The sequence below is a fragment of the Arachis ipaensis genome, chromosome B03 (assembly GCF_000816755.2).
Source record: "Arachis ipaensis cultivar K30076 chromosome B03, Araip1.1, whole genome shotgun sequence".
Taxonomy (NCBI): domain Eukaryota; kingdom Viridiplantae; phylum Streptophyta; class Magnoliopsida; order Fabales; family Fabaceae; genus Arachis; species Arachis ipaensis.
The window spans coordinates 102,452,845-102,479,006 of record NC_029787.2 but is presented as its reverse complement, the minus strand read 5'-3'; the positions used below and the strand labels follow the sequence as shown (position 1 = coordinate 102,479,006).

General features: G+C 39.3%; 2 protein-coding genes across 2 annotated transcripts; both read left to right on the top strand.

Moving 5' to 3' along the window:
- On the top strand, positions 578-3,176 carry LOC107633462. The gene is made up of 4 exons (XM_016337087.1): positions 578-1,193; positions 1,279-1,342; positions 1,382-2,277; positions 2,356-3,176. The coding sequence occupies exons 1-4, from the start codon at positions 578-580 to the stop codon at positions 3,174-3,176; spliced, it is 2,397 nt and encodes a 798-aa protein (XP_016192573.1).
- On the top strand, positions 8,642-10,975 carry LOC107633461 (protein FAR1-RELATED SEQUENCE 5-like). The gene is made up of 2 exons (XM_016337086.1): positions 8,642-9,769; positions 9,857-10,975. Exons 1-2 carry the CDS (start codon positions 8,642-8,644, stop codon positions 10,973-10,975), a joined length of 2,247 nt encoding a protein of 748 aa, XP_016192572.1.

The following is a 26,162-nucleotide window of genomic DNA, read 5'->3' as shown; positions in this document are numbered from 1 at the left end:
ATTTCACATAAAAAATTATTACATTTTTATATTTATTTTTATCTTTATTTTTATAATAATCTTTATTTTTATTTTTATCTTTATCTTTAGGCTGATTTTTTTGCTTATAGAAAGAAGCTGTGTGTATCGCCATGAAATGGAAGAAATGCAAAATATTGCACTGCTATGGGTCAGAGACAAAACGTGACTTACGTTTTATATTTGTTAAATATTTTTTAATTTTAAAATAAAATAAACATAGCTTACGTTTTGGCTTTTTAAATTTTTTTAATTTCTTTTTAGTTGGCTTTTAAAAAAACGCACCTTGCGTTTTTGCACCTGAAAAGACTGAATTTTTTTTTTGAAACCCACAGTTTTGTTAGTGTCAGAAACTTTTTTTGGAAGTCCAAAAATGCAATCTGCGTTTTGTGCACATAATAATATTTAAATCCACAAGTTTGCCTATAAATACGAAGTCCGGTTTTGTTTTTCTTCATCTTCACTTCTCCTCTTGGTTTTTCTTTCATAAAGTCCTCAATAGGGTGTTTTTTTGGCAAATAACTGTGTCAAAAAAATAGAGTTAGTTGAGGCTGAAGTTATGGAAGGTGTTGCAAACTTGCGAGTATATTATAACGGTGAGGTTATAACAAACACACATGAAGGAGTGACCTTTGTTTGTGAATGTCCATTGTCATTTGTCATTCCATGTACCATGAGTTTTGTCGAGTTGCAAAATGGTCTTTGTAATAACATTCAAAGCCACATTTTGAAAAGGGTGAGCAATCTTTTATACAGAAGTCCTGTGCAAGTATTTGGTGGGCTAATACAGTTTCAAATAATGGCCATCACTGACGATGCCAGTATGCAGCAGATGTTTTATATTTATCAACAAACCCGATCTCAAGTGTCGATGATAGAGCTGTACGTTGAGTTTGAACAGCAGTCGGGGATGAGTACAGTCGGCGAGGAGGTCAATGTTGATGAGCTCGAGGATATAGATTGGGAAGAAGATAATAATGATAACAAAGAGGAATTCGAAGCTAACTATGAAGTCGATGACGAAAACGATGACGGAGACTTGGCAGGCAATCCGGCGGTGCAAAATGAAGCGAATGTCGTTGTAAGCCAACACCCGTTTGGTGTTCCGTCTTTTATGCGGACTCTAGATCTCAAAGCCATGCATGCCCCGGAATTTCCTGAATATGTGAATACAGGTATGTTATGATTATTAACTCAAGTTTTCTGTAGTGCTTAAATCATTTTCCTTGTCTGAAACTGATGCTGGTGCGCACGTCGTAGGTGAAGGCAACGTTGCGGCGGAAGATGGCGAGTTTAGTGTCGGAATGGAATTTGGTTCGAGAGAGTCAGTGATATCTGCAATCAAAAGCTACACCATCTCTAGAGGAGTTGATTACACTGTGTATAAGTCTGAGCCGCAGTCATTCTATGCGAAATGCAAGGGGTATGGTGCAGGGTGCGACTGGCTTATCCGAGCTAGCTTGATTCGAAAAAAAGCTTGTTGGGAGATCAGGAGATACAATGGGAAGCACACGTGCACCATGGGCACGATTTCACAAGATCATGCCAAGTTGGACTCAGACACAATTGCAGATGCCATTAGGCCGTTGGTCGAAGTAGACCTCTCGATAAAGGTAAAGTCCGTTATTGCAGAAGTTCAAGGCAGGTTCAACTACACTGTGAGTTACCGCAAGGCTTGGTTGGCAAAGCAGAAAGCTGTTGCAAAAGTTTTTGGTGATTGGGAAGTTTCTTACGAGACTCTGCCAGTGTGGTTGAAAGCAATGACAGTGAAGATGCCAAGGTCTCGTGTTCAAATTAAAACGCTCCCCGTTTACCGTGAGAGTGAGGAGGTTCAAGGTGTAAGAGTTCTGCACCGCATTTTTTGGAGCTTCTATCCGTGTATTGTAGCATTCAGACACTACAAGCCACTAGTGCAGGTTGATGACACGCACCTGTACGAAAAATATAAAGGTGCACTTCTGGTAGCTGTTGCACAGGATGGGAATCAAAACATTGTGCCTATTGCATTTACGATTGTCGAGGGCGAGACAGCAGACGCGTGGGAGTTTTTTCTAACCAATTTGCGGAGATATGTTGTTACCATTGATGGTGTGGGTATTATTTTTGACCGCCATACCTCCATCGACGCTGCAATAGCTCGCAGTAACAGTGCATGGTCACCACCAAAGGCGTGGCACATGTACTGCATCAGGCACATCGGATCCAACTTCTTAAGGAGGTTCAAGGCTCCATATTTGCATAAACTCGTGGTCAACACAGGTATTTCAACTTGCTATTATGGTTCTATTCATAGTAAATTTGTGGCACCTACTTATGATTAAATGGTTTGTTCAACAGGCTATTCTAGGACGGAGCAGGAGTACAACAAAAACTACCAAAGGCTTAAAGAGCAGGGTGAGGCATATACTCAATGGTGCGATGAGATCGGTGTTGAGAGATGGGTGTTGGCATTCGATGGTGGTCATCGTTGGGGACATATGACAACAAACTTGGTAGAGTGTATAAATTCTGTCCTGAAGAGTGCACGCAACCTTCCTGTGACTGCCCTTGTCCAGTCAACTTTCTATCGGCTGAATGAGTTGTTCACTCGGAAGAGTACTGAGGCTCATGACCGTCTCCGCAACGGATTCACGTATTCAGAATTTGCAACGAAGAGAGTTGAAGAAAGCTTCCGACGTGCAGGAAACATTGTGGTCAACCGGTTCGACAGGCGTAACGAGATGTTTGAGGTCCGCGAAATGCAAGATGGTACCATTTACACTGTTAATCTTGCGCAACGACACTGCGACTGTGGCCACTTCCAGGTTGAGCGACTTCCATGTCGCCACGTGCTTGCATGTTGCGCCAACCAGCGTCTTGATTGGCAAGTGTACGTGCACGATGTGTACAAGATGTCTCAAATTTGCAAGGTGTACAGAGGTGAGTTTGTTCCGATGGGTGACCCATCTACGTGGGATAGATACGAAGGAGCGAAGGTGATCGCCAACTGGACATTGAGGCGCGCGACAAAGGGAAGACCGAAGTCAACCCGCTACTTGAATGAGATGGATTCGCAGGATATTCATGGTCCTCGCCGGTGTACGGTTTGTGGACGCGAGGGAAATAGTCGCAGCCGGTGTCCTCAGCGCGCAGGTCCAAGCTCCGCTGGAGGACATTAGTGGCTAAGCTTTTGTGTAACTTTATTATCCCCTACTTCACAGTTGTATGTGGCTTTTATGTAACCTGGTCCTCTATTTTAAATTAGTTAACACTTATTAAATCAATAAATATTTTAAACTTGTCATGTAACTTTCTATGTTGTTAACTTTCATTCTACGCGGTAAACACTGAATAATAATTAAGCAGGATAATCCGGGACGTCTTTTATGCGAGCACAAAGCTAAATATATAACAACAATAATACTTAACATTACCAAGTCATAATACAATTCTGAATAAAATACTGAATACAAAATATGACAATGAAAACAAAACTAAACTCTAGTAGTACAACATAAAATGCAACTGACTACTTCCTCGGTGCCTTCTTTGAATACAACGACGGCGTGTATTTGTCCGGAGGCGCAGTCTGTGTCCGTAAGTTATACGGATGACCCTGAGACACACCAGCATCCAGACCCCCGAAATCTGTCATGCTCGAACTGCCAGTGTCACATATCCAGGAACCAGTCACCCCCGGAGCACTCGCTCCACCAAGGTCATAACAGTGCTGAACGTCATCCCCCAAAACATCCTCTTCCTCCTGAGGGCATTCATTCAAGTCAAACAACTGGGTGCGCGGTGGTGCGGAAGGACCAACATCGCCGAGCTGATCACGGGGTATTGGTGCCAGGAGCGGCATACGCTCCCACGCCCAAACAAAAAGCAATATCAGGGGGCCATCCATCTCTTTGCATCTGTATCGTGATGCACGACACAACGATCTGTACAGGTGTGCCAGACAGGCTGCCCCCCAACTGTATGATGAAATGTGGTCGAAATCCCGAAGTAGCGGTAGAAACTTCGAGTTCAACGAAGTAGTCGACTTATCCGGAAACACAACTGTTCCGAGCACGCAGAAAATGTGCACTCGGACGTACCGCTCAACAGACTGCTGAGTATCACACCTCTCGGTGTCTCTGCACCATCGCACCCATGCAATATTAACCTTCCCCGACACGTGATCTTGCGGACCGGGCTCCCGACCAAAACACGCAATGCAGTTCTCCACCAAAAACTGGTGACTGCTGTCTGATCCACCTGTAACGGCCTCCCCATTAATTGGGAGACCAAGAATATAGCTCACATCTTCCAGCGTTACCGTCACCTCACCGACCGGAAGATGAAATGTGTGAGTCTCCAGCCTCCAGCGTTCTACCAAAGCACTCAGTAGTGCAGAATGACCTCTCATTTCGCCGACTCGCGAAATGAGTTGAAACCCAGTCAATGCTAGTGCCGCAGCAGCTACCTCGTTAAAGGTATCTGGCGGATCAAGTTTTCTGGGCAACAAATTCCTGATACCCTGCAACAAGAAAATTGATAGCTATTAAAATTCTAAATAATATCAGTTAATAATTTATTCAAAAAAAGAGTTAGCAATAATAATTATTAAGTATTATTATTACTATCTTAAAAAATAATAATAAATTATTAAAAATTCATAAATATTGATTACTCATAATAACCAGTATTGTAAACAAATAATAATAAACTAATCATAATAATAACAACAAATCACTAACAAATAATAATAACTTAGTACACTATCTGATTTATTATTAAAAAATATTATTAAATTATTCTCATTGTCATATCCACTATTATAAACAAATAATAATATATCAATCATAATAATAATTACTCAAATATAACAATAATAACCATAACAATAACTATTTATTATATTGATTTTTTTTAATAACAATAACAATAACAATTAATAATTTTTTTAATTAAACAAATATCGTTTAAAAAAACCGTTGAGTACAGCATTATTATCATTATCATGAAAAATAACAACAAATCACTAACAAATAATAATAACTTAGTACACTATCTGATTTATTATTAAAAAATATTATTAAATTATTCTCATTGTCATATCCACTATTATAAACAAATAATAATGTAATATTAATAATAATAATAACAATAATAATAATAACATAATAATAACAATACCAAAAAAATTAAACAGTTATGAGAAATAAATAATAACATAATATTAGTAATAGTAATATTACTAACCACAGTACTAATTACAAACAAAATTTAAATAAATATATATTAAAATAAAAAATTTACTTACCCATTGAGGATGATCCAAATATTCAATAATGTGATCTTCATGTTTAGTAAAATCATGAACCATTTTTCAAATAATGGTCTTCACTCTAACCAGCCCCGTTTTGCTCTTCTTCTTCCTCACTAAACCACTCAGGAAGCCTCCAAGGGTACCCCTCACCATTGCCCCTCTCTCTCAACAAGCCTTTCACTTTATAAAATTTTCTTCCTGCGTTTTACATTGCACTCGCGTTTACAGCCCCTGGAACTGATGTCTTGAACACATGTCGTGCATGCAGCAGGGGAGCCTTCAAAACGCATCTTCCGTTTTGCTTCTCCAATGCAGTCAAAAAAGCAGTCTTGGTTTGCATACAGGGGGCACAAGGACACGTTTCACTTGTTGGAGCTATTCCCCTTCAAAACGCATCCTGTGTTTTGCAGCATGCTAATAGCTTTCAGAATTTCTCATGCAGGCAAAACGTTTCCTGCGTTTTGCTTTTCCTGCCACTTGCATATCCACATTCCAGTATTACACGCCATGCAACAATATACTTAAACATCACCATTTTTTCCCCATTCTTTAATTAATTTCTGTTATCTTTATATGGATATCTTGTTGGAATTAAGAGTGAGAGGACTCTTGAAAAAGTTGACAAGTCTACCAAGTACAATATTATTAAATCTTTAAAGTAATACCAATTGGAAGTTCATATGCTGATGTGACGCTCATACGTTGAGTTTGGAAATTTATTTGTTTAGGTGTTGTCACTAGAAATTTTTAAAATTATATTTATAAATATAAATTATTATTTGCTTAGGTTGTTACTTTTTAAATTTAAATTATTTACTTAGATTGTTTTACTTAAGTTGTTATTTTTTAAATTTTAGGTCATTTTACTTGGAAAAAGATCCTTTAAAGTGACAATACTAGTAAAGTAATAAAGTAATGTTTTAATCACCTTTAAATTTGCAATATTTATTATTTGTGAGCCCCACTATCTTAATCCAAGGTGATTAATGGTGTAATTTTTTCTCTAAAGTGATAATATAACTTTAGAGGAGTCGGATCCATTTTACTTACATAGTTATTTTTTAAATTTTAAGTTATGGGTCAATCTATGGTACAGATTTAAATTGATACAGATTTATAGATTTTCTGTCTGAATGAATATGAGATTGACATGTCGCTCTTTTGTTGCAGGGCTTGTCTCCTGCTTAGCATTAGAGGTGGCTGAGCTGTTAGCCAAGGGTGTTTGTACGCATAAACTGGTGCTGGACCTATTGAGGTGGGCTTCGGGCACCAACAAAAATTGGGTATTCAAAGAAGACGGTTTTTTATACTCTATGAATGGAAAAAAAGAAAAAAGTGAAACGCTGTCGGGCTGCATCCATGGAGGGTGAAGTATTGCGGAAGATGTTATCCCTAAAAACGAAGATCTAGGTTTCAGTGAGAGGGATACAGCCGCTGAAGGTATTGCCGTGGCGGAGGTTCACGACTGGAAACCCACTACGATCGAAGTTGCGGAGTCGTGTCTTATCTGTGTTGAATGACCCTAACCGTCCAGCTTCCGTCGTGGGCCCGTTCGGAAGTTGCTGCTGTTCTAGTTCAAGCCTCATCGCATGTATGAATTTGGTTGTTTTTGCTCTGTTGGATTATGTTGTATTCAAAACAGTGTCTTGCTTCTTATTTTATAGGTTTGGAGCACTGGGTGTAGTGAATTGTTTAGAATCCATAAATTTGTTGAAAAATTCTCTTTTGATGTTTTTGGTTTTGGAAGTCGCTTAGGATCTTGAGTAGCTAGTTTATCCGGCTCTGTATTTGTGAACGTTACTTTCCTCTTCACACTACTTTCAATCAGATTTTAGTACCCACTTTTCCTGAACATTTTACATCCTTCGGACTTTCCTCCTTTTGAATTTCTATCACTAGAATGCCTACTTGTTTCGGCTAACCTTAATACTGAATGCTGGTAGTAATAGACTTATGGGGTTCAATAAGCATGCTAACAAATATATGTATATATATGAATTTTGACAATATAAAATCTTTGTTGATAGGAATTGCAACTGAACTAATATTTAGCATCTAATACACATTGGATTAAGTTATTTGCCATGGATTCGTATATGATTTGTATATAGCATGTGCAATGCCATGCTTCAACTATTAACTGTTGATCAAACGCTTGTTGCATGGTTGACTAATGGAAAATATGCTATTCAAACTCTTCTTTTTTTTTTTGTATTTTCACCGCAGGAACTAGAACTCATTTTTGTTCTAACTCATTTGCTAACAAGATTAATGCTAGTCGTATATATCAAGATTGCAATAGATTTTTTCAATGGCTGAATTAACCACGGCATCGGGAATCCCCATCTACTAAATTTTGGGTGTCTTTGATCTTCCAGACCTCTCAAGCGACAAAGGTAGTTACAGAGTGTTATGACAAAGGCGTAAACTGATGAGTAAGGCAAGAATGGGAGTATAAAAAACTTTAAGGTACCCTTTTATGGATTTGGCAACATTGGTAGAATAAAAATGAAATTAGGATAAAAAAGAAGTTAACTGTGTTTAATGTTTTAATATAATATTGGTGTACATGTTTGTGGATGAGAAGTGTGAGATCGTAGATCCTATGAGGAAACGCTTGATTAATCCCGAAACTGTAGGGTCCTACAAATAAACAACTAATGTTTGAATATTTATGTATCTCTTTTTGGAAGAAAACATTTCCTATACCAATACTGTGATAAAGTGTGGCTGCCATTCCTTTTTGTTTTGGTTCTTATCATAATGTCAATTAAGTCAGTTATTGCTGTTGTTCTTCACTGTGTTGACGTTTCGGAATTTTGCTGAATTGCTCAACTGAACCATTCATTCAGGTAGAGAATATAGAAAGAGAGCAAGTATAGAGGGAATGCTCAAACACAGGGGGTTATTCATGGTAGCTACATACTGTCCCAAGATTGGATACGACTACATGTAAGTTTAACTTGATCTTGTGACTTTCTTGACGAGTTTCCCGGTTATATAATGTGCGTTAAATATGGAATAGTATTTAACAATAGTGATTTGATGTGTGTTTAATTATAGAAATATTTGCTGGTTGTGACTTCGTATTTGAGTAGAGATTATTACAGCATCTTTATTGTCTGGGACTAGTCATTACATTAGGTCAAATTGTAAGTGGATGAATTTAAAACTACTGTTGTTGAAGTTTGGTGTGGCTATTTACATATGCTTGGACTATTATAACTTATTAGTCCATTGTGAGAGTTTAATTAACTTACATTCACGTTGGTTGTAAGTTATTTGCCAACTAAATATTTTCTAGGTGATTGACTTCCTATGTTGTTGAAGATGGATTCGAGCTTTCAGTTCAGTGGTGGAGAGGATGATTCAGATCGGCTTACTGAAGAAAAGTATTTCGGTATCTCTTCTTCGAGTGGGAATGACGACGACGACTCTTTTGGGGATGACTCCGAGACGGGTGAAATGGGTGATGACGTCCACGAGAATGGCGTTGGCGCAGACCCAGTGACATGTGAGGGTAATGCGCCTGAGTTTAGGTCCGCAGAGGATTTCGTGGACAAGGTGTTTAGTACCGAGCAAAAGGCTTATACAGCATGCAAACAATTTTCCCAGCTAAGGGGGTTCGGTGTAAGGAAGGGTGACGTGGCTCAAATAAATGGTATTTTGGTAAGACGAGACTTTTTTTATCACCGGCAAAGTACAAGGCATGAGAAACACTACGATTATCCAGAAAGAGTACATGATGAGAGGTTCGAGAGTCGCATGGATTGTACCGCAAAGTTGAAAATTTACTATGATTTGCAAGACCAGGTTTGGAAAGTCAAGAGGATAGAGGACAACCATAACCACCCTCTTGCTGCAACTATGTTTAGTCATCTTCTTCCTAGTCATCGAAATCTGAGTGAGAGTGATAAGGCTCAAGTTGATAGTCTCAAAAAGTTCAGGATTGCCACATCGAATATTATGGCTTACATGGTCGGACAGTCAGGGGGATATGGGATACTTTGGTTTACGACAAGGGATCTATATAATTATGTTCACAGCCAAAGAATAGCTCAAATAAACGACGGAGACGCAGCAGCAACGATAAGTTATTTGGAGGGCAAGGTCAACGCTGACATGATGTTAGTCGCCAAATATACCAAAACAGCAGACGATCGACTTGGTAGCCTATTATGGGCTGATGGGCAGATGATGGCTGATTACCAGTTGTTCGGTGACGTGCTTGCATTTGATGCAACATACTGGTCCAACAAGTACAAGAAGCCTTTAATAGTCTTTTCCGAATCAAATCACCACAAGCAGACGACGATATTCGGGTTTGCATTGCTGGAGGACGAGGAGGTCCGTACATATAGGTGGGTTTTGTGTAATATTCTGGATGTCATGGATAATAAGACGCCTTATGTTGTGGTCATTGATGGGGATAAAGCTATGCGAGCAGCAATTGCGGAAGTGCTACCTTCAGCCAAGCATCGCCTATGCGCCTAACACTTGGAAAAAAACTATGTCTTGAGGGTAAAAGAACCTAAATTTCTTAAGGTTTTCAAGAAGGCAGTTTACGCAAACTTTGACATTACAGAGTTTGAGGAGTATTGGAAGACGGCTGTGGAGAGTCTAGGATTAATGAACAATAGTTGGGTGAAAAGAACGTATGAATTAAGACAGAGTTGGGCAACGACATATCTACGGGAAACTTTTTGCGCCGGCTACAGCCTTCTGGAATTGGTTCACAGCTTGGATAGGGTGGTGAAAGATTACCGCAATAATAAGGTGACGGCCCAGTTTTATTTGTCGTATTACACTCCTATGCTGACGACAAGTCTTAATAAGATAGAGCTGTTTGCTTTGAAGATATACACTAGAGCAATCTTTAAGGAGGTTAGGAAACAAATTAAAAAGGTTGGGAGTCTACTGTTTTTGGGAAAAGACAGCATAAGCACAATATCCGTCTACAAGTTCTCAAATATGGGGAACCATCATAGGGTCTGCAAGGTGCTATACGATCCGAATGAGCCAAAGATTGAATGTGATTGTCAGATATGGAACAGTGAAGGTATCCCTTGCTGCCACATAATTTGCATGATGAAGTATGAGAGTTTGGATAAAATCCCACCAGGTTTGATACTGAGGCGGTGGTGTAAGAATGCCAAAGAATGGACAGCAATAGCAACACAAGGGACAGAGGGTCACGGCACTCGATTACTATGGTATGGCGCGTTATGCAATGTAATGAATATTGTTGCGAAGCTTGTTTCTGATGATACAGCTGACTTTGCAATGGCCAGGGATGCAATACCCTCTTTGGCACAGAGGCTTCATGGTCGAAGGGGCAATACGATAGACCGTGAGGCTGGACTGAGGCAACAGAACGTCGTAAAGGACCCGTCAGTAACTAGGACAAAGGGGGCCCCTAAGCACGGTAGGAACCTGGCCTCCTCGACACAGGACGAGCCTGTGGGAAAGAGGCGTTGTTGCACTTCTTGCGGGCTTCCAGGTCACACGAAGAGGATGTGCCGGTCGCAAAGGGAGACGAGCCAAGTCGGCCTCCGAGAAGGGATATCAGCCACGGTCAGGAATTCATCATCGAGAGAGCCTAGTTGGAATCCTGAACTACCTACTAGTTCGGAGATATATTTCATGCTTTCGGAGATTTTTTAGATATTAATTAATTATGCATGGTAACAGCCACTAGCTTGGAATATTCAATAAGGCTTTCTGAAACAAGACGGGATTAACTAAAGATTATATAATAAGTAGTTACTCATAGAATATGGAATGTGTAATTACATGTCGTCTCAATCCCATCCCAAAACATAAATATCAATTAGATCAAAGAGTACCTTAGATTGTGGGAAATATCCAACTGTGAAACCATTTGATATGGATGGAGGACCCCTTCTATAGGGAACTACTATAGCTGACTTCAATATGTCTGCTAGATGTATATGACTTGTGGTTTTAGTCAATTATCTGGGCTTTCGTATAAGACAGTTTGGGGCAATTCCTTTCTGAGATTTCATGTTCGTGTCTGGATATGTAACCTGTTAGGCGATCCGGAAGGAGAAGTAGTTCCATTTGGTGGGAACCTGTATTTTGATTTTAGGATACGAAATTTGATCAAACTTAATAGGATCTATTTAATGTACACAAACTTCTCCACTATGGGGTGTAATCACTGTCAGCATGAATGAGTTGAAATAAGTGTCTATTTAAATAAATAAATAAGTATAATCACTATGGGGGCATACATTGTGTTTTAAAATTCTGAATGGTATCGGTGTCTAGAAATCATGATGCTATCTTTAATCATGGTTACTGCTACGCATTATAGAATTTATTGTCGAACTCCTTCTCACGTGTGTCTATTTCATCTACGTACAGGCTGCAGATGGCCTTTATGGTCCGAATTTTCCCTTAGGTTTGGATCCTTACATTTCGAGTCCGGTCGAACAAGACGCAACCCACTCGTGCTTACCCTGGTTGAATCCATGGGGTAGTGGCGACAACTTCTTCCTTGGGGGCCAGCACATACAACAATTCTTCGCCGCTCCGAGCTGCTCCTCCATGGCGCTGTTTTCAGCCAACCAGCTGCCACTATGACCTCAGCCGAACGAGCTGCTGCTTTCACTCCAACGCAATTTAATATGCCGAGTTCCGACGCCTTCCAATAGTGGGTACTGAAGGTATGCATGTTTCATCATTCATACGTTGCATTTTTTAGGTGTGACTTGTTTCATAGTTACTACTACTACTAATCAGGCTGTAATGTTCTAATGGACAATGTAATTTACCAAAGTTTAAGCTTGCTTCAGAATGTGATGGAGAGGTCTTCGTTCCCCAACAGGTCAGGACAGCGCTTTTGAATAACCGGGATTCCACTTTCGTACGGGACATTGATGAAATAGGTGGTGCATAAGGACGTAGGTGGCGACAAGGGTCTGCTCTCCCTAATTGTTCCAGTTGATTTACTATGTTGGATCTGAAAAGGTCTCCGTGGACAACATACTGTTTGTAGGGCGTATAGATGAAATGGACGCTTTCTTGTATTTAGTTAATTTTATGCACATTATCGGATCTGGTAGTTGTGATATATTTCCAATCCATAGCGTGAGTGTTGTGTTGAAATTTCTATGAATTTCTTGTGTATGGTTGGGTGGTGTTAATTTATTTTTAAAAAATTTTAAATTATGGTCTAATTAGTAAGTGTCATAATTCATGTTCAGATAGACAAGGCTTTGAGCTATAAATATACACAACTTCTGCACCAAATTATGAAACAATTGTTTACAGGTTGCTTACTGGAGCAGTTTCAGCTCTATACACATCTAATTCAATTGATATAATGCAATAAGTTTAATAAAACATGTGCATAATATCAGCCGTTGCACCTACAACTTCATTTATATACTGGCCCATGTTTAAAGATTATTAAAATAGTAATAACGGGCAGGCACAATTAAAGGTAGTAATAACGGGCCATTCCAATAGTAATTAATGACAATGATGAAACTGAGGGTGACTTACCAATTATGTTCATGGTTACATTAATATTGTTTTACACCCTTTGATACCATTTCGGTAGTGAATCGAAATAATTTTTTACCAACCAAAATGAATCAAAACTGAAGTGAGCTAAAGAGACTATTATTCACGCTGTAGATATGTATAGAGAGATGACACCCCTGTTTTCTATTGAAGTTATCTTCACGCGTATGAAGAGTATTTTCAACAAGTGTACCTACAAAAATAGCTGTATGTGCCCTGATGAGAAAACACGTATGTAAAACAGACAAGCATATTTACTGTAATTAAGTAGCGGGATATTGTTCAAGTCCCTATACAAAAAATATTTTGCGATCACAATTCCTGGAATGAACTGTTAGATTCCTACTTTTAAAAAATTAGATGTATAATTTCCAACCTGGATACGGGCCTCCAACTGGAAACATGTTAACTGCATCTGAGTGGGAAACTCCTCTCCTTGTTAGAGGGTTGTTTCGTATGAGCAGTCCCATGCAGGTTAATGAAAGACTCATTTCCTGCTCAAAATAAAAAAAGTTACAATTGCGAATGTAAGCACATTCTTTGGGTCCAATGATAACACCAAATCTGCAGTCCCATATTCGGTGTAGTTACCTAAAAAAACTAGAACAGTAGTCGCCACAAAATTAAACTTCTATGCTTGTCACATTTCTAATCCATCATTCATGTCGTCCGTGTCGTGATGACTGATGAGAGAAACTTTTGCGTGATCTAGAAAATTACTGATAAATCCTCGTTGCAAGTATAGTTTCTAAACCTTCAAAAGTCCTTTCATACAAACGTTTTAGGTGTCACAAGTAACAAACCCCTTTAGAAATTGTTAACCGAGTATTCAAACCTCGGGTCGTCTTCTCAAGGAACTGCGATGAGGTATGTTCTTATTATTGGCTATAAAGGTTGTAATCGGGGTTTAGAAGATGAGAAGCAAGTAATTTAAATGACAAGTAAAGTAAATGGCAATTAAAATAAATAAATACTGTAAGGCAGACTTTTGGCAAGGTAAGAGAAGTTGGAGGTCCAACGTAGTTATCTCTCTCAACTATAATGAAAGTTGAATCTAAACTCCTCTTGGTCAACCTTTACTAGGGCAAAGGAAAGTCAAGGGACTAATTAAATTGACCTTTGAATCCTATTTATTTCCTAAGAAAAGGTTGGGATTACTTAAGTTCAGCTCAATTAGCAAGATAACGATTATCATTTATGTTGAGTTTAATAACTGTTGAGTTACTGAATTCTTAACCAGGACCAAAAAGGGGAAAAAGTAAAATTGCTGGAATAATAAAAATGTCCTTAGATGGGAAGCAATGGTAACTTAAATCAAAGAGAACAATCATAAACTGAAAATACCTCAATTATCATTAATTCAAATACCAGTCTGTAACATGGAAGAATTCATAGATTCAATTATAAAGGTAAATAGCCAACTCAGATACTGAAATAAATAAATAGAGTGAAAGGAAAGTTTAAAACAAAGAAATATAAAACCTGGATTGAGAGTCACTCTTAAAGCGAGAAGAAATCCTAAATCCTAAGAGAGAGAGGAGAAGATCTCCCTCTCAACTAAATCTAAATCATTGAAAAATAAAATATGCGAGCTCCCTTTGAATGGGTGCATTCCCACACTTTATAACCTCTGGTCTATGCTGTCTGTACTTGGATCTGGGCCAAAAAGGGCTTCAGAAATCGGTGGGGGCGTATTCTGTAAATTCTGATACGTGGCCTCTGTCACGCGTCCGCGTGGGTCACGTGGTCGCGTCATTCGGAGCTTTTCCTTGCCACGCGGTCGCGTCAGTCACGCGTCTGCGTCGTATGCGTTCTGCTTATGTCGCGCGGTCGCGTCAGTCATGCGGTCGCGTGAATACTAGTTTCCTTCAAAGCTCCGTTTTGCCTTCTCCTTCCATTTTTGTATGTTTTCTTTTCCATCCTTTAAGTCATTCTGCCTTAGAAAATCTGAAACTACTCAACACACTAATCACGGCATCGAATGGAAATAAAGGTAATTAAAATAATTAATTTTTAAAGCTTAGGAAACATGTTTTTCACAATATGACATAATAAGGAAGGGAAAGTAAAACCATGCAGTTAATATGAATAAGTAGGTAGAGGATTGAATAAATCACTCAAATTAAGCACAAAAGAACTCATGAAATATGGGTTTATCAATGACGTAGCCTTCTTTTTTCAATAACATGTCGCCTTTTCCACGACATCGATGGCATTTGCATTGTGTGACCTCAACACAAGATCGAGGGCTATTCGCATATGAGTTTGATCGTTCACTGCCTGCACGTCATCGGAAAAATCAATTAATATGTTTCGAGTACACAATCCCGTGAAATTAAAGCTTCCTAATTAACAAACCATAAGTTAATAATACCATATGTGTTTATTAAATACCCACCGTAACACTGTGGATAGCCCACAGAGCTCCCCTAATCATCCATTGTAAGATCCATACCCCGCAATCCATCCTATTCCATGTCACAGACAATCTCAATTGTTGTTTTATAAGTGAAGAGCCAGTAAATGTGCTATACATGAAAAATAGTACCTAACAAGTAACAAAAACAAGATTGAAAACAAATCAGGTTGTTTAAGGGTGAGTAACAACTCATGATAACCGATGTTGCTGAGGAACCACAGGCTCATCGTGGCCGTTCAATAGTGCTCGTGGATAGCCACTTGGTTCCAATAGTTAGCGACTCCAGGTGCAATGCCTGATGAGGAAACATGTCGGAATGAAACATTACCGAAATTGAGTCAAAACAACATAAACTCTAGTTGATGTGGACAACCGATACCTACTTAAGTCATATGATGGGAAGCTAACTTTAAATATAAACTACTGCCTAGAAAATGTGATTCCAGCCAATGCCACGCTATTTATTAAATCTAAGAATTCTTTCCTGTCTTCAAACCTGACACTTATATTCAATACTCTAGCAACACATACAAACATACAGGATAATTGATTACATTATCCTACCACCGTGAGAGGGGTAAGAAAGCATAAAAATTATATGGTACATGGTGCGAAATTTATAACCCACAAACTAACTGGCAAGTGCACCGGATCATACCAAGTAATACCTCAGGTGAGTGAGGGTCGATCCCACGAGGATTGGTGGACTAAGCAACAATGATTGAGTGATTTACTTAGTTAGATAAACATAAAAGAGTTTTGAGAGTTTAATTGCATTAAACAGTAATTCAGAGAATCAGAAAGCAAGCAGTAAATTGGTGTAAATAATATGGGAGAAAACAGTTAAGGCTTCAGAGTTATCTACCTTCCGGATTGACTTTTCTTATTAACTATTTTAATCATGCAAGATTCAATTCATGGCAAACTATATGTGACTAAACCCTAATTCCTTAGACCTTTTTAGTCTCCTCTAACCTTCATCAACCGCCAATTCCTTGGTCACTTGATTCCAATTAGAGGGTGAAGTTCAATTCTAGCTTATGTGCCACAAAAGGAATCCTGTGAACTTTGGGACTCCTCAGAAGAAAGGCGTTATGGAGGTGGAAACTTTTGATGCTCTTCTTGCTCAAAACAAAATTTTGTCTCAGCAAATGAATTTAATTACTCAACAATTGAGTGGGATGCAGGTTTCAGCTGCCAACACTCAAAATGCACCTCAAGAAGCCTCTTATGACATGAATGGAAACTTTATGCAAGGTGAGAATTATGATTATGCTCAGTCTTCTACTGAACAGGTTAATTACATGGGGAATGCTCCTAGAAACCCCAATAATAATCCACACTCTAAGACCTACAATCAGGGGTGGAGAAATCACCCAAATTTTGGGTGGAGAGAGCAACTTCAGAGATCACAGAATTTTCACAACAATTCTTAGGGCAGTTTTCGGTAGAACAATCAGAATAATAGCCAATTTCAGTCCCATCAACAACAACCACCTCAGCAGACAAATTCTCAGCCCAGCAGAACACTAATTTGGAAACACTACTGAATAGTTTTATGCAGGAAATTAGAGCTTCCATCAGAAACTTAGAGGTGCAAATGGGCCAATTGAGCAAGCAAATACCTGAGAGGTCTTCAAGTATATTTCCTGGTGATATAGTAGTGAACCCAAGATAAGATTGCAAGGATATTCAATTGAGAAGTGGTAAGGTAACTGGTTCTGAGATCAAGGTCAATGAGGAGCTAGTTGCAAAAGAAGCTATAGAAGAGAAGAAGGAAGCAGTGGAGCACGCCCCTCCAAAATGTGCAGACAACCCATTTCCAGACTCTCTTGACACTCATCCTACATTGCCTAAGGCTCCTGAGTCCAAGCCTAAAATGCCATACCCTCAAAGGCTTTAGAAGGCCTCCAAGGACAAGCAATTTTCTAGATTTTTAGAAGTCTTCAAGAAGCTGCAGATCAACATTCCTTTTGCAGAGGCTCTTGAACAAATGCCTCTCTATGCTAAATTCATGAAAGAATTGTTAACTAACAAGAGGAATTAGAGAGAACAAGAGACAGTGGTGCTTACTAAGGAATGCAGTGCTATTATTCAACATAACCTTCCTGAGAAGATGCAGGATCCAGGGAGCTTTGTAATTCCTTGCACCATTTGAGATGTCACTATTCAGAGAGCTTTATGTGATCTTGTAGCTAGCATCAATCTCATGCCACTTTCAATGATGAAAAAGCTCCAAATTGAGGAGGTAAAACCCACTCATATTCTCTCTTCAACTTGCTGATCTTTCTATTAAATTTCCTGTGGGTGTTGTTGAGGATTTACTTGTGAAAGTAGGACCATTTATTTTTCAAGATCGCCATCAGAGTCTTTGAGCCAGGTCAGAGGGTGCTTCTGTTCAATTCAAGGCTCAAACTCTTTCCCGGGAAGCTGAAATCCCGGTAGTCAAGATCGTTTGTGGTAACCAGAGCTTCACCATATGGTCATGTAGAGATTCAGGAAGAGAATTCTGACAGAAAATTCACAGTTAATGGCCAGAAGTTGAAGCACTATCTTGGAGGCGAGATTGATCGCCAAAGGTCTGCTCATCTGTTGAACTAGTAGAACTGACCGTCAAGCTAGTGACGTTAAAGAAGCGTTTGTCGGGAGGCAATCCGATAATTTCGTATCCTTGGTTTAATTTCTGTTGCATTAATTTTATTTTTTTTTATTTTTATTGAGTTTCTACTATTTTTTCTTTGTTTTACGTGTGTTTTGATCATGCAGAAAATTTAGAACAGGAACCGGTACACTTAGAAGAATTTTTGCCCGCCCTGGAGACGTTTAATTCGGATTGGGTGGTGCCAAACTTAGGATTTCCAAGTTTGGTGCCGCATAACATGCTTAATAGGGGAATTTGAGTCTGGAAGGTCTTTCCAAGTTTGGCGTTGGAAACGACGCATCAAAGGAGAAAAGAGAGGGACGGTGGCGCCAAACTCCAACTTCCTCAAGTTTGTCGCTACTATTACATACACAAGGGAGGAGCTTTCTGCCAGGGGGACGCCAAACTTGGCTCCCCTGGCGTTTGGCGTGGAAAATTCACGAAAAAAAAAATTGTAAGGGGTGGCGCCAAACTTGGGCTGCACCAAGTTTGGCACCAGGAGAGGCTATTCCATACAGGGTCAGCGACGCCAACCTTCACCTTCTTCAAGTTTGGTGCCGGCTTGGTTACTTTGCCCTATAACAAATGAAATCTCAGCAAATCCTTACACAAATCCCATTCTACCTGGTCCCCACATCCATTCAGAGATTCCCTTTCTTTTTACAAACCCCAACACCTGCAACCCTTCCTTCTCTCCTTCCCAATAAAGAACCTGTACCCCCCTTGACTAAACATCCCTCACCTACCCTGTTACCCCGTGATTCCTTCCCCCACAAAACCCTCTATATAAAACCCACCCTTCAACCTTTCACCCCATACAACAACTCCAACACAAAGCTCTCCAACCCCTAAGTCCTCCCCCCCTCCACATACACAAAGACCACCACAACCCTCCCAAGTCCTCTTCGAAGATCACATACTCCCACTCTCCCGTCTCACCAACTTCATAATACTAAAGCCCCTTCACCTACACTAACCCCCTACCCCAACCGTACCCCAACCCTCTCTTCGGTCCAGCCTCTTCCCCTTCCTTAATCCCTTTCTATTTTTTTTATTTCTGTTAAAAAAAAAACCCAGAACAGAAAAGAAATATTTAGCATTACTCTTTATTTTCTTCTATTTCAATTTCTGCTTTTCCTTCTTCTTCCCCTTTGTATTTCTTTATTTTGCTCGAGGACGAGCAATAGTTTTAAGTTTGGTGTTGTCGCTTTGCTGGTTTTATTCTGTTATTTTCATGGCACCAAAGACCACCCAACCTTCCAAGAAGAGAAAAGGAAAGGAACCGGCCACCGGTTCTCATGATACACGATGCTTCCGCTCTAAATTACATGAAGAGCATTTTTTATGAGGTTACTAGCAAGAGGCTGGTTCTTTCGGAAGTGCGATTTAATCTCCAACCGGATGAATATCCAAAAATTCAGCACCAAATTCAGAGAAGAGGATGGCATTTCTTATGTAATCCACACACACAGGTGGGACAGTTGATGATTCAAGAATTTTACGGGAATTTGTGGATCACTTATAAATATGTTTCTGGAGTCAATAAGAGGAACCACAAAAGCTTTGTAAGGGGAAGAGTCATTGATTTCAATCCAGAGATTATCCGGCAGACCCTCCAACTACCTCAGAATATGCCCTCACTTCGATCATACAGCAACAGGGTAAACAGAGACCAACAGCTGGAGGAAGTACTCGTTGATATTTGCATCCCAGATGCCCAGTGGAAATTGGGGACAGAGGGGAGGTCGTGCCATCTTAAGAGCAGTGACTTGACTCCTCTAGCTAGAGGATAGCTCCACTTTATCCGTCGGTCTATCATACCCACAAGCAATCGGTCCGAATGCACTGTGGACCGAGCCATTCTGATTCACTGCATTATGAGAGGAGACCCAGTGGACGTGGAGTACGTCATTGCCCAGCAAATCTATCATGTCGCCACTAGCACCATTTCGAATGCTAGGTTGGGCTTTTCGCATCTCATCTACTGCCTCTGTGAGGCCGCCAGGGTCAAGATAGAGAACAATTTCCCTATTCCAGTTGAGAGATTGTGCACGAAATTGTGATCTCAGGCAACGGCGCTAGAAACTCTGTACGCACGTCTTAATAAATCGTTTTTCATTCACAACTTCGATACAACTAACCAGCAAGTACACTGGGTTGTCCAAGTAATAAACCTTACGTGAGTAAGGGTCGATCCCACGGAGATTGTTGGTATGAAGCAAGCTATGGTCACCTTGTAAATCTCAGTCAGGCGGATATCAAATAGTCATGGAATTTTCGAATAAATAGAAAATAAAGATAGAAATACTTATGTAAATCCTTGGTGAGAATTTCAGATAAATGCATAGAGATGCTTTCGTTCCTCTAAACCTCTGCTTTCCTGCTATCTTCATCCAATCAGTCTTACTCCTTTCTATGGCTGGCTTTATGTAAGGACATCACCATTGGCAATGGCTACTTTTGATCCTCTCTGGAAAATGGTCCGATGCGCTGTCACTGCATGGCTAATCGTCTGAAGGCATCACCGTTGTCAATAGCTGCGTCCCATCCTCTTATGAAAATGGTCCAAATGCTCTGTCACAGCACGGCTAATCATCTGAGGTTCTCGATCATGCTGGAATAGGATTCACCCTCCTTTTGCATCTGTCACTACGCCCAGCACTCGCGAGTTTGAAATACGTCACAGTTATTCAATCCCAGAGTCCTACTTGGAATACCACAGACAAGGTTTAGACTTTTCGGACTCTCATGATTGCCGCCATCAATCTAGCTTATACCACGAAGATTCTGATTAAGAGATCCAAGAGATACTCATTCAATCTAAGGTAGAACGGAAGTGGTTGTCAGGCACGTGTTCATAGGGAATGATGATGATTGTCACGTTCATCACATTCATGTTGAAGTGCGAATGAATATCTTAGAAGCGGAATAAGTTGAGTTGAATAGAAAAATAGTAGTATTTTGCATTAATCTTTGAGAAACAGCAGAGCTCCACACCTTAATCTATGGAGTGCAGAAACTCTACCGTTGAAAAATACATAAGTGAATAGAGGGTAAGCATGGCCGAGTGGCCAGCCTCCCATGGAGGTCTAGAGATCTCAAAAATGATCAAAAGATACAATCCAGGATGTCAAATACAATAGTAAAAAATCCTATTTATGCTAAACTAGTTACTAGGGTTTACAGAAGTAAGTAATTGATGCATAAATCTACTTCCGGGGCCCACTTGGTGTGTGCTTGGGCTGAACTTGAATGTTACACGTGTAGAGGCTCTTTCTGGAGTTGAACGCCAGGTTGTAACGTATTTCTGGCGTTCAACTCTGGTTTGTAACGTGTTTTTGGCGTTTAACTCCAGACAGCAGCATAGAACTGGCGTTCAACGCCCTTTTATGTCATCTAAACTTGACCAAAGTATAGACTATTATATATTTCTAGAAAGCTCTGGATGTCTACTTTCCAATGCAATTTAAAGCGCGCCATTTTGAGTTCTGTAGCTCCAGAAAATCCATTTTGAGTGCAGGGAGGTCAGAATCCAACAGCATCAGCAGTCCTTCTTCTACCTCTAAATCTGATTTTTGCTCAAGTCCCTCAATTTCAGCCAGAAAATACCTGAAATCACAGAAAAACACACAAACTCATAGTAAAGTCCAGAAATGTGAATTTAACATAAAAATTAATGAAAACATCCCTAAAAGTAACTAGATTCTACTAAAAACATACTAAAAACAATGCCAAAAAGCGTATAAATTATCCGCTCATCAAGAGAACAATCACAAAGAAGACTATGGAACTGGTTAGGAAATATCAAAGACTCCCCAGAATTGAACAGGCAGAAGAAGAGGCTCAAGAGGAGCAACCACTGCCTCAGGAACACTACTTTCCCCCTCAAGAATACTGGCAGCAGCTTGCCTCCTCCATGGAGCAGATGAAGATCACGTAGGATAGCTGTTGGCAGTAGTACACTGCGTCTGTGGAAGAGATGAGAGCGATACAGGACAGCCATTAGGAGCATCTCTGTACCACTCTTGATGAGATGAGAGCTGCTCAGGACTTTCAGCGGCAGGAGATTTCTCAGCTAAGACAGGATTACAGTCGCCTGAGAGGACTGTACGGAGCACAGCCTGAGGAGAGAGATCCCCACCAGGGAGATTGAGGTGGCTCAGTTCCTTTTTACTTTCCATATTATTTTGCTATTTTTATGATTAGGTTCCTATTTTCTGCTATTTTAATCTAGTTACTGCATGATCAGTTGTTATTTCAATTCCTAGGTTCTAGTTTAATTTGCTATTTATTTTGTTATTTAGTTTTAATTCTAAAAGGTGTCTTATGTATTGCTCACTGAGCTTGAAATCAAAAGAAAAGAAAGAAGAAAAAGATGTATTGCATGAGCAAAAGAGTTTATAACAAAAAGTAGTCTTAATTTCTTGAATATGGTGGTATTCCTTGTGCTTCTAATGCAGGACATGAACCGTGCATATTTGAATTCGAATCAAGGAATGTTAATGTATAAGGAACAGGAATCTAGAAAACTATTATGAATTCTTTGAAGTTATTGAAAGCTTAATCCTTGAAGCAAAAGAAACAGTGGAAAAAAAAATAAAAAGCAAGGTCCAAGGCTCTGAGCATCAATGACTAGGGAAGTCAGACATGACTAAAAGCTCAAAGAGTTGTTTTCCTAGTCATATGCTTGTGGTGTTCTTGTGTTAAGTAATTCTTGAGATAGAACATTTAGAGTCGAGATCAAGTGCATTTAGCAGAGTATGCCAAAGGCTTTGAGCACCACTATCTAGAAATAACTAAAAGAAAAATCAGAACTTCAAGAGAGTTCTCTAATTAAGTGCTTGTGGTGTTCTTGTGTGAATTAACCCTTAAGACAGAACATTTAAAGTCATGGCTAGGCTTAAGGTGCAAAGCACCACTGGATTGAGAATTAAAGGATATCTGCTGTGTTTAAGGATTAACTGAGGTATAAAGACCAGAGAATTCATAATATGATCCGGATTCTAATTCCGAATGACAGTGACATTCCTCTGATTTAAAGGAGAGTGAGATGCCAAAACTATTTAGAATTACAATAGGTAAACTCCACTTTAAGAAGAGACATAAGCATAACTGAACTCTCACCTCTCATGCAAATTCACATCTTAATCCTATACTAATTTTGGTTGCTTGAGGACAAGCGACGATTCAAGTTTGGTGTTGTGATACGTGAGCATCTTTCCTGTCTTTTTCTAGTGAATTTGCATTTGAATTGATAAGTTTAATCAAGATTTAATATGTTTTAGCCACTATGAATGCTACTTTGAGTTGTGTGCAATTCTGTTTATTTCAGGTAGCATTTTGAACGAATTTGACAGAGTTGGAGCTAAAGATGAAGAGGGGAGAAACTATTTGCTGGCTGTTTGAAGCCAAACTTGAGAATACTCAAGTTTGGCACCAAGCAAGGAGAATTTGGATTGCAAGGCTGCTCACCCCACGCCAAACTTGAGGAATCTCAAGTTTGGCGCCATTGAAGAAGCTCCAAAGAAGCACACGCTGCCACCTCCACGCCAAACTTGAGATTACTCAAGTTTGGCGCCGCAACCAAGCCTCCAAGGAACACATGCATACACTTCCACGCCAAACTTGAGTTCACTCAAGTTTGGCACCACAAGCAAGGAGGCAAAGGGAACTCTCTGCCTACTCCACGCCAAACATGGATTCTTCCAAGTTTGGCGCCACATATGATGCAAGCCAGGTGGTCCCCATTCATCCAAAGGCTGCAGGAATCCATTATTAAAATATGATGTAAACTTTTTATTTTATTTATAATTAGGAAAAGATATTATTTAGTTTTAGGAAATATATTTTACATTAATTAGGATTAGATATAAAAGGGAAAAGAATCAGTCCTTCGGGCTATTCTCTTCTCTTCTACCTCATTCCGCAATTTACAGTTTTTCGGAATCCTAATTTTCTCTCTGAACCATGAGCAATTAAATCTCCACTGTTAAGGTTAGAAGCTCTGTCTATTGTATGGATTGATACTATTATTTTTCTATTTTAATTCATGTACTGATTTCTATTTCAAGAATTGTTTTCATCCTTTATCTTATGAATCTAGGTGGAATAGAAGTATGACCCTTGTTCTAATTGAGTTCTTGTATAACTTGGAAAAGCTCTTTACTTGAATAACAGCTTGAAAACAATTTCTCCTATACTTCTAATTATCTGGACTTAACGAGATACGTGACATATAATCCTCTTATATTTGGGTAATTAGGGTTTCTGTGGCATATAAACTAGAATTGAACTTCACCCTCTAATTGGAATTAAGTGACCAAGGAATTGGCAGTTGATGAAGGTTAGAGGAGACTAAAAAGGTCTAAGGAATTAGGGTTTAGTGACATATAGTATGCCATGAATTGAATCTTGCATGATTAAAATAGTTCGTAAGAAAATTCAATCCGGAAAATAGATATCTCTGAAGCCTTAACTGTCTTTCCCATATATTTCACAACCCGTTTACTGCTTGTTCTCTGATTCTCTGAATTACTGTTAATGTTTTTGATCCTTCAAACATCATTTTCTGTTTGTCTAACTAAGTAAATCACTTAACCATCGTTGCTTGATCCATCGATCCTCGTGGGATCGACCCTCACTCACCTGAGGTATTACTTGGTATGACCCAGTGCACTTGCCGATTAGTTTGTGGACTATAAATTCCGCACCAGCTGTGCTCCTGCATGAAGAACATTCATCCCACATGGTGCCACTGATGATAAGCTAAACAGAGAGCGCACTCTACAACACCAAACTTAAAAGTTTGCTTGTCCCCAAGCAAAGAAAAACTCCAGGGTGTCAAAAATTCCTTTTAATTGCTCCTGTTCCTTTTCTAATCACTCTGCATGACCAAAACACATGTAAAACATGAAAAATTCTAAAAAAAATTGAGATAGAGTAATTTAAAACCAGAACTAAAATAACTATAATGCTAAAATCAAAATAAGTGTAAAATTAAAACCAAAGTAACTGCAAAACCAAGGATACTAGTAGTTGGGTTGCCTCCCAACAAGCGCTTCTTTAATGTCACTAGCTTGACACTTGATTGTTGAATTTTCTTCCTTTTCTTCTAATTGGTTAAAAGAAATGTCTCCAAGGGGGAGAGGTGAAAATTAGTGCCCCCTGATATAAATTCTTCCTAACAAGCTTTCTTTTATTGTGGTTAACTTGATTCACCTTGCTTGTTGGGGTAGAGGTTGGATTGTTTTTTGTTGACCTTCTCTTTTTCATGGATATTTTCTTCTATTTCTTGGTCAAAATCCCCTTTTCAGTACTTTCCTTAGTTTCCTTCACTTCTTTGATTTCAAAATTTGGGTGTTGTGTGATGGTTGGAGTGTACCCTTCATAAAAAATTTCTTGAATTGGTGGTTCAATAAACTCACCCTCTATGCCACTCTCTGCTTCATTAGGACTAAGGAAAGCATATTCAAGTGTTGGGGAGAATACTTCAATTCAAATGTGGGCAGTGCATTCAGATTTTTCTTCTCAGGAGCTTGCATGCATAGAATTATAGGGACTTGTATGGCTTCCTCCGGAATTATTGGAATGTACAAGCAAGGAGTGTGCATGGCTTCCTCCTTTGTTTGTGTATCATCCTCTTTTGTTTGTGCATCTTCCTCCTTTATTTTTGCATCTTCCTCTTCTTCCATGTGTGAGGGTGGAAAGTTCTCTAATTCACTGGAGTATGAACTCCTTTGATTGATTTTCTCACTTTCTTTCATAGGATCTTGCATTGTATCTCTTGAGAAGGAATTTGCTTGTTCCTCTTCCTGGGGCTTGATAATCAACTCCACATATTTCTCTATATTTTTTACACTCATCTTCATATCATGTATGAATTCTTTCATGAAAAGCTCAAGAGCTGATGTTCTTGATATGAATAAGGAGAGGATGGTGGTTCTTGATATGAATAAGAAGGAGATAACGGTTCTTGATAAGAGTAAAAAGAGGATGGTTCTTGGTATGGATAGGGAGATGGTGGCTCTTGATATGGGTAGAAAGATGATAGTTCTTAATATGGATAGAAAGGTGGTGTTTCTTGGTATGAATATAGAGATGGTGGTTCTTGATAGTTGGAACATGAAGCACTGAAGTTTCTTTGGTTTTGACTTTGCCAACCAAAATTCGGGTAGTTCCTCCATCCACAATAATATGAATCACTCTTGGGTGTGAGTAGTAACCCATGTGATCTGTCTCCA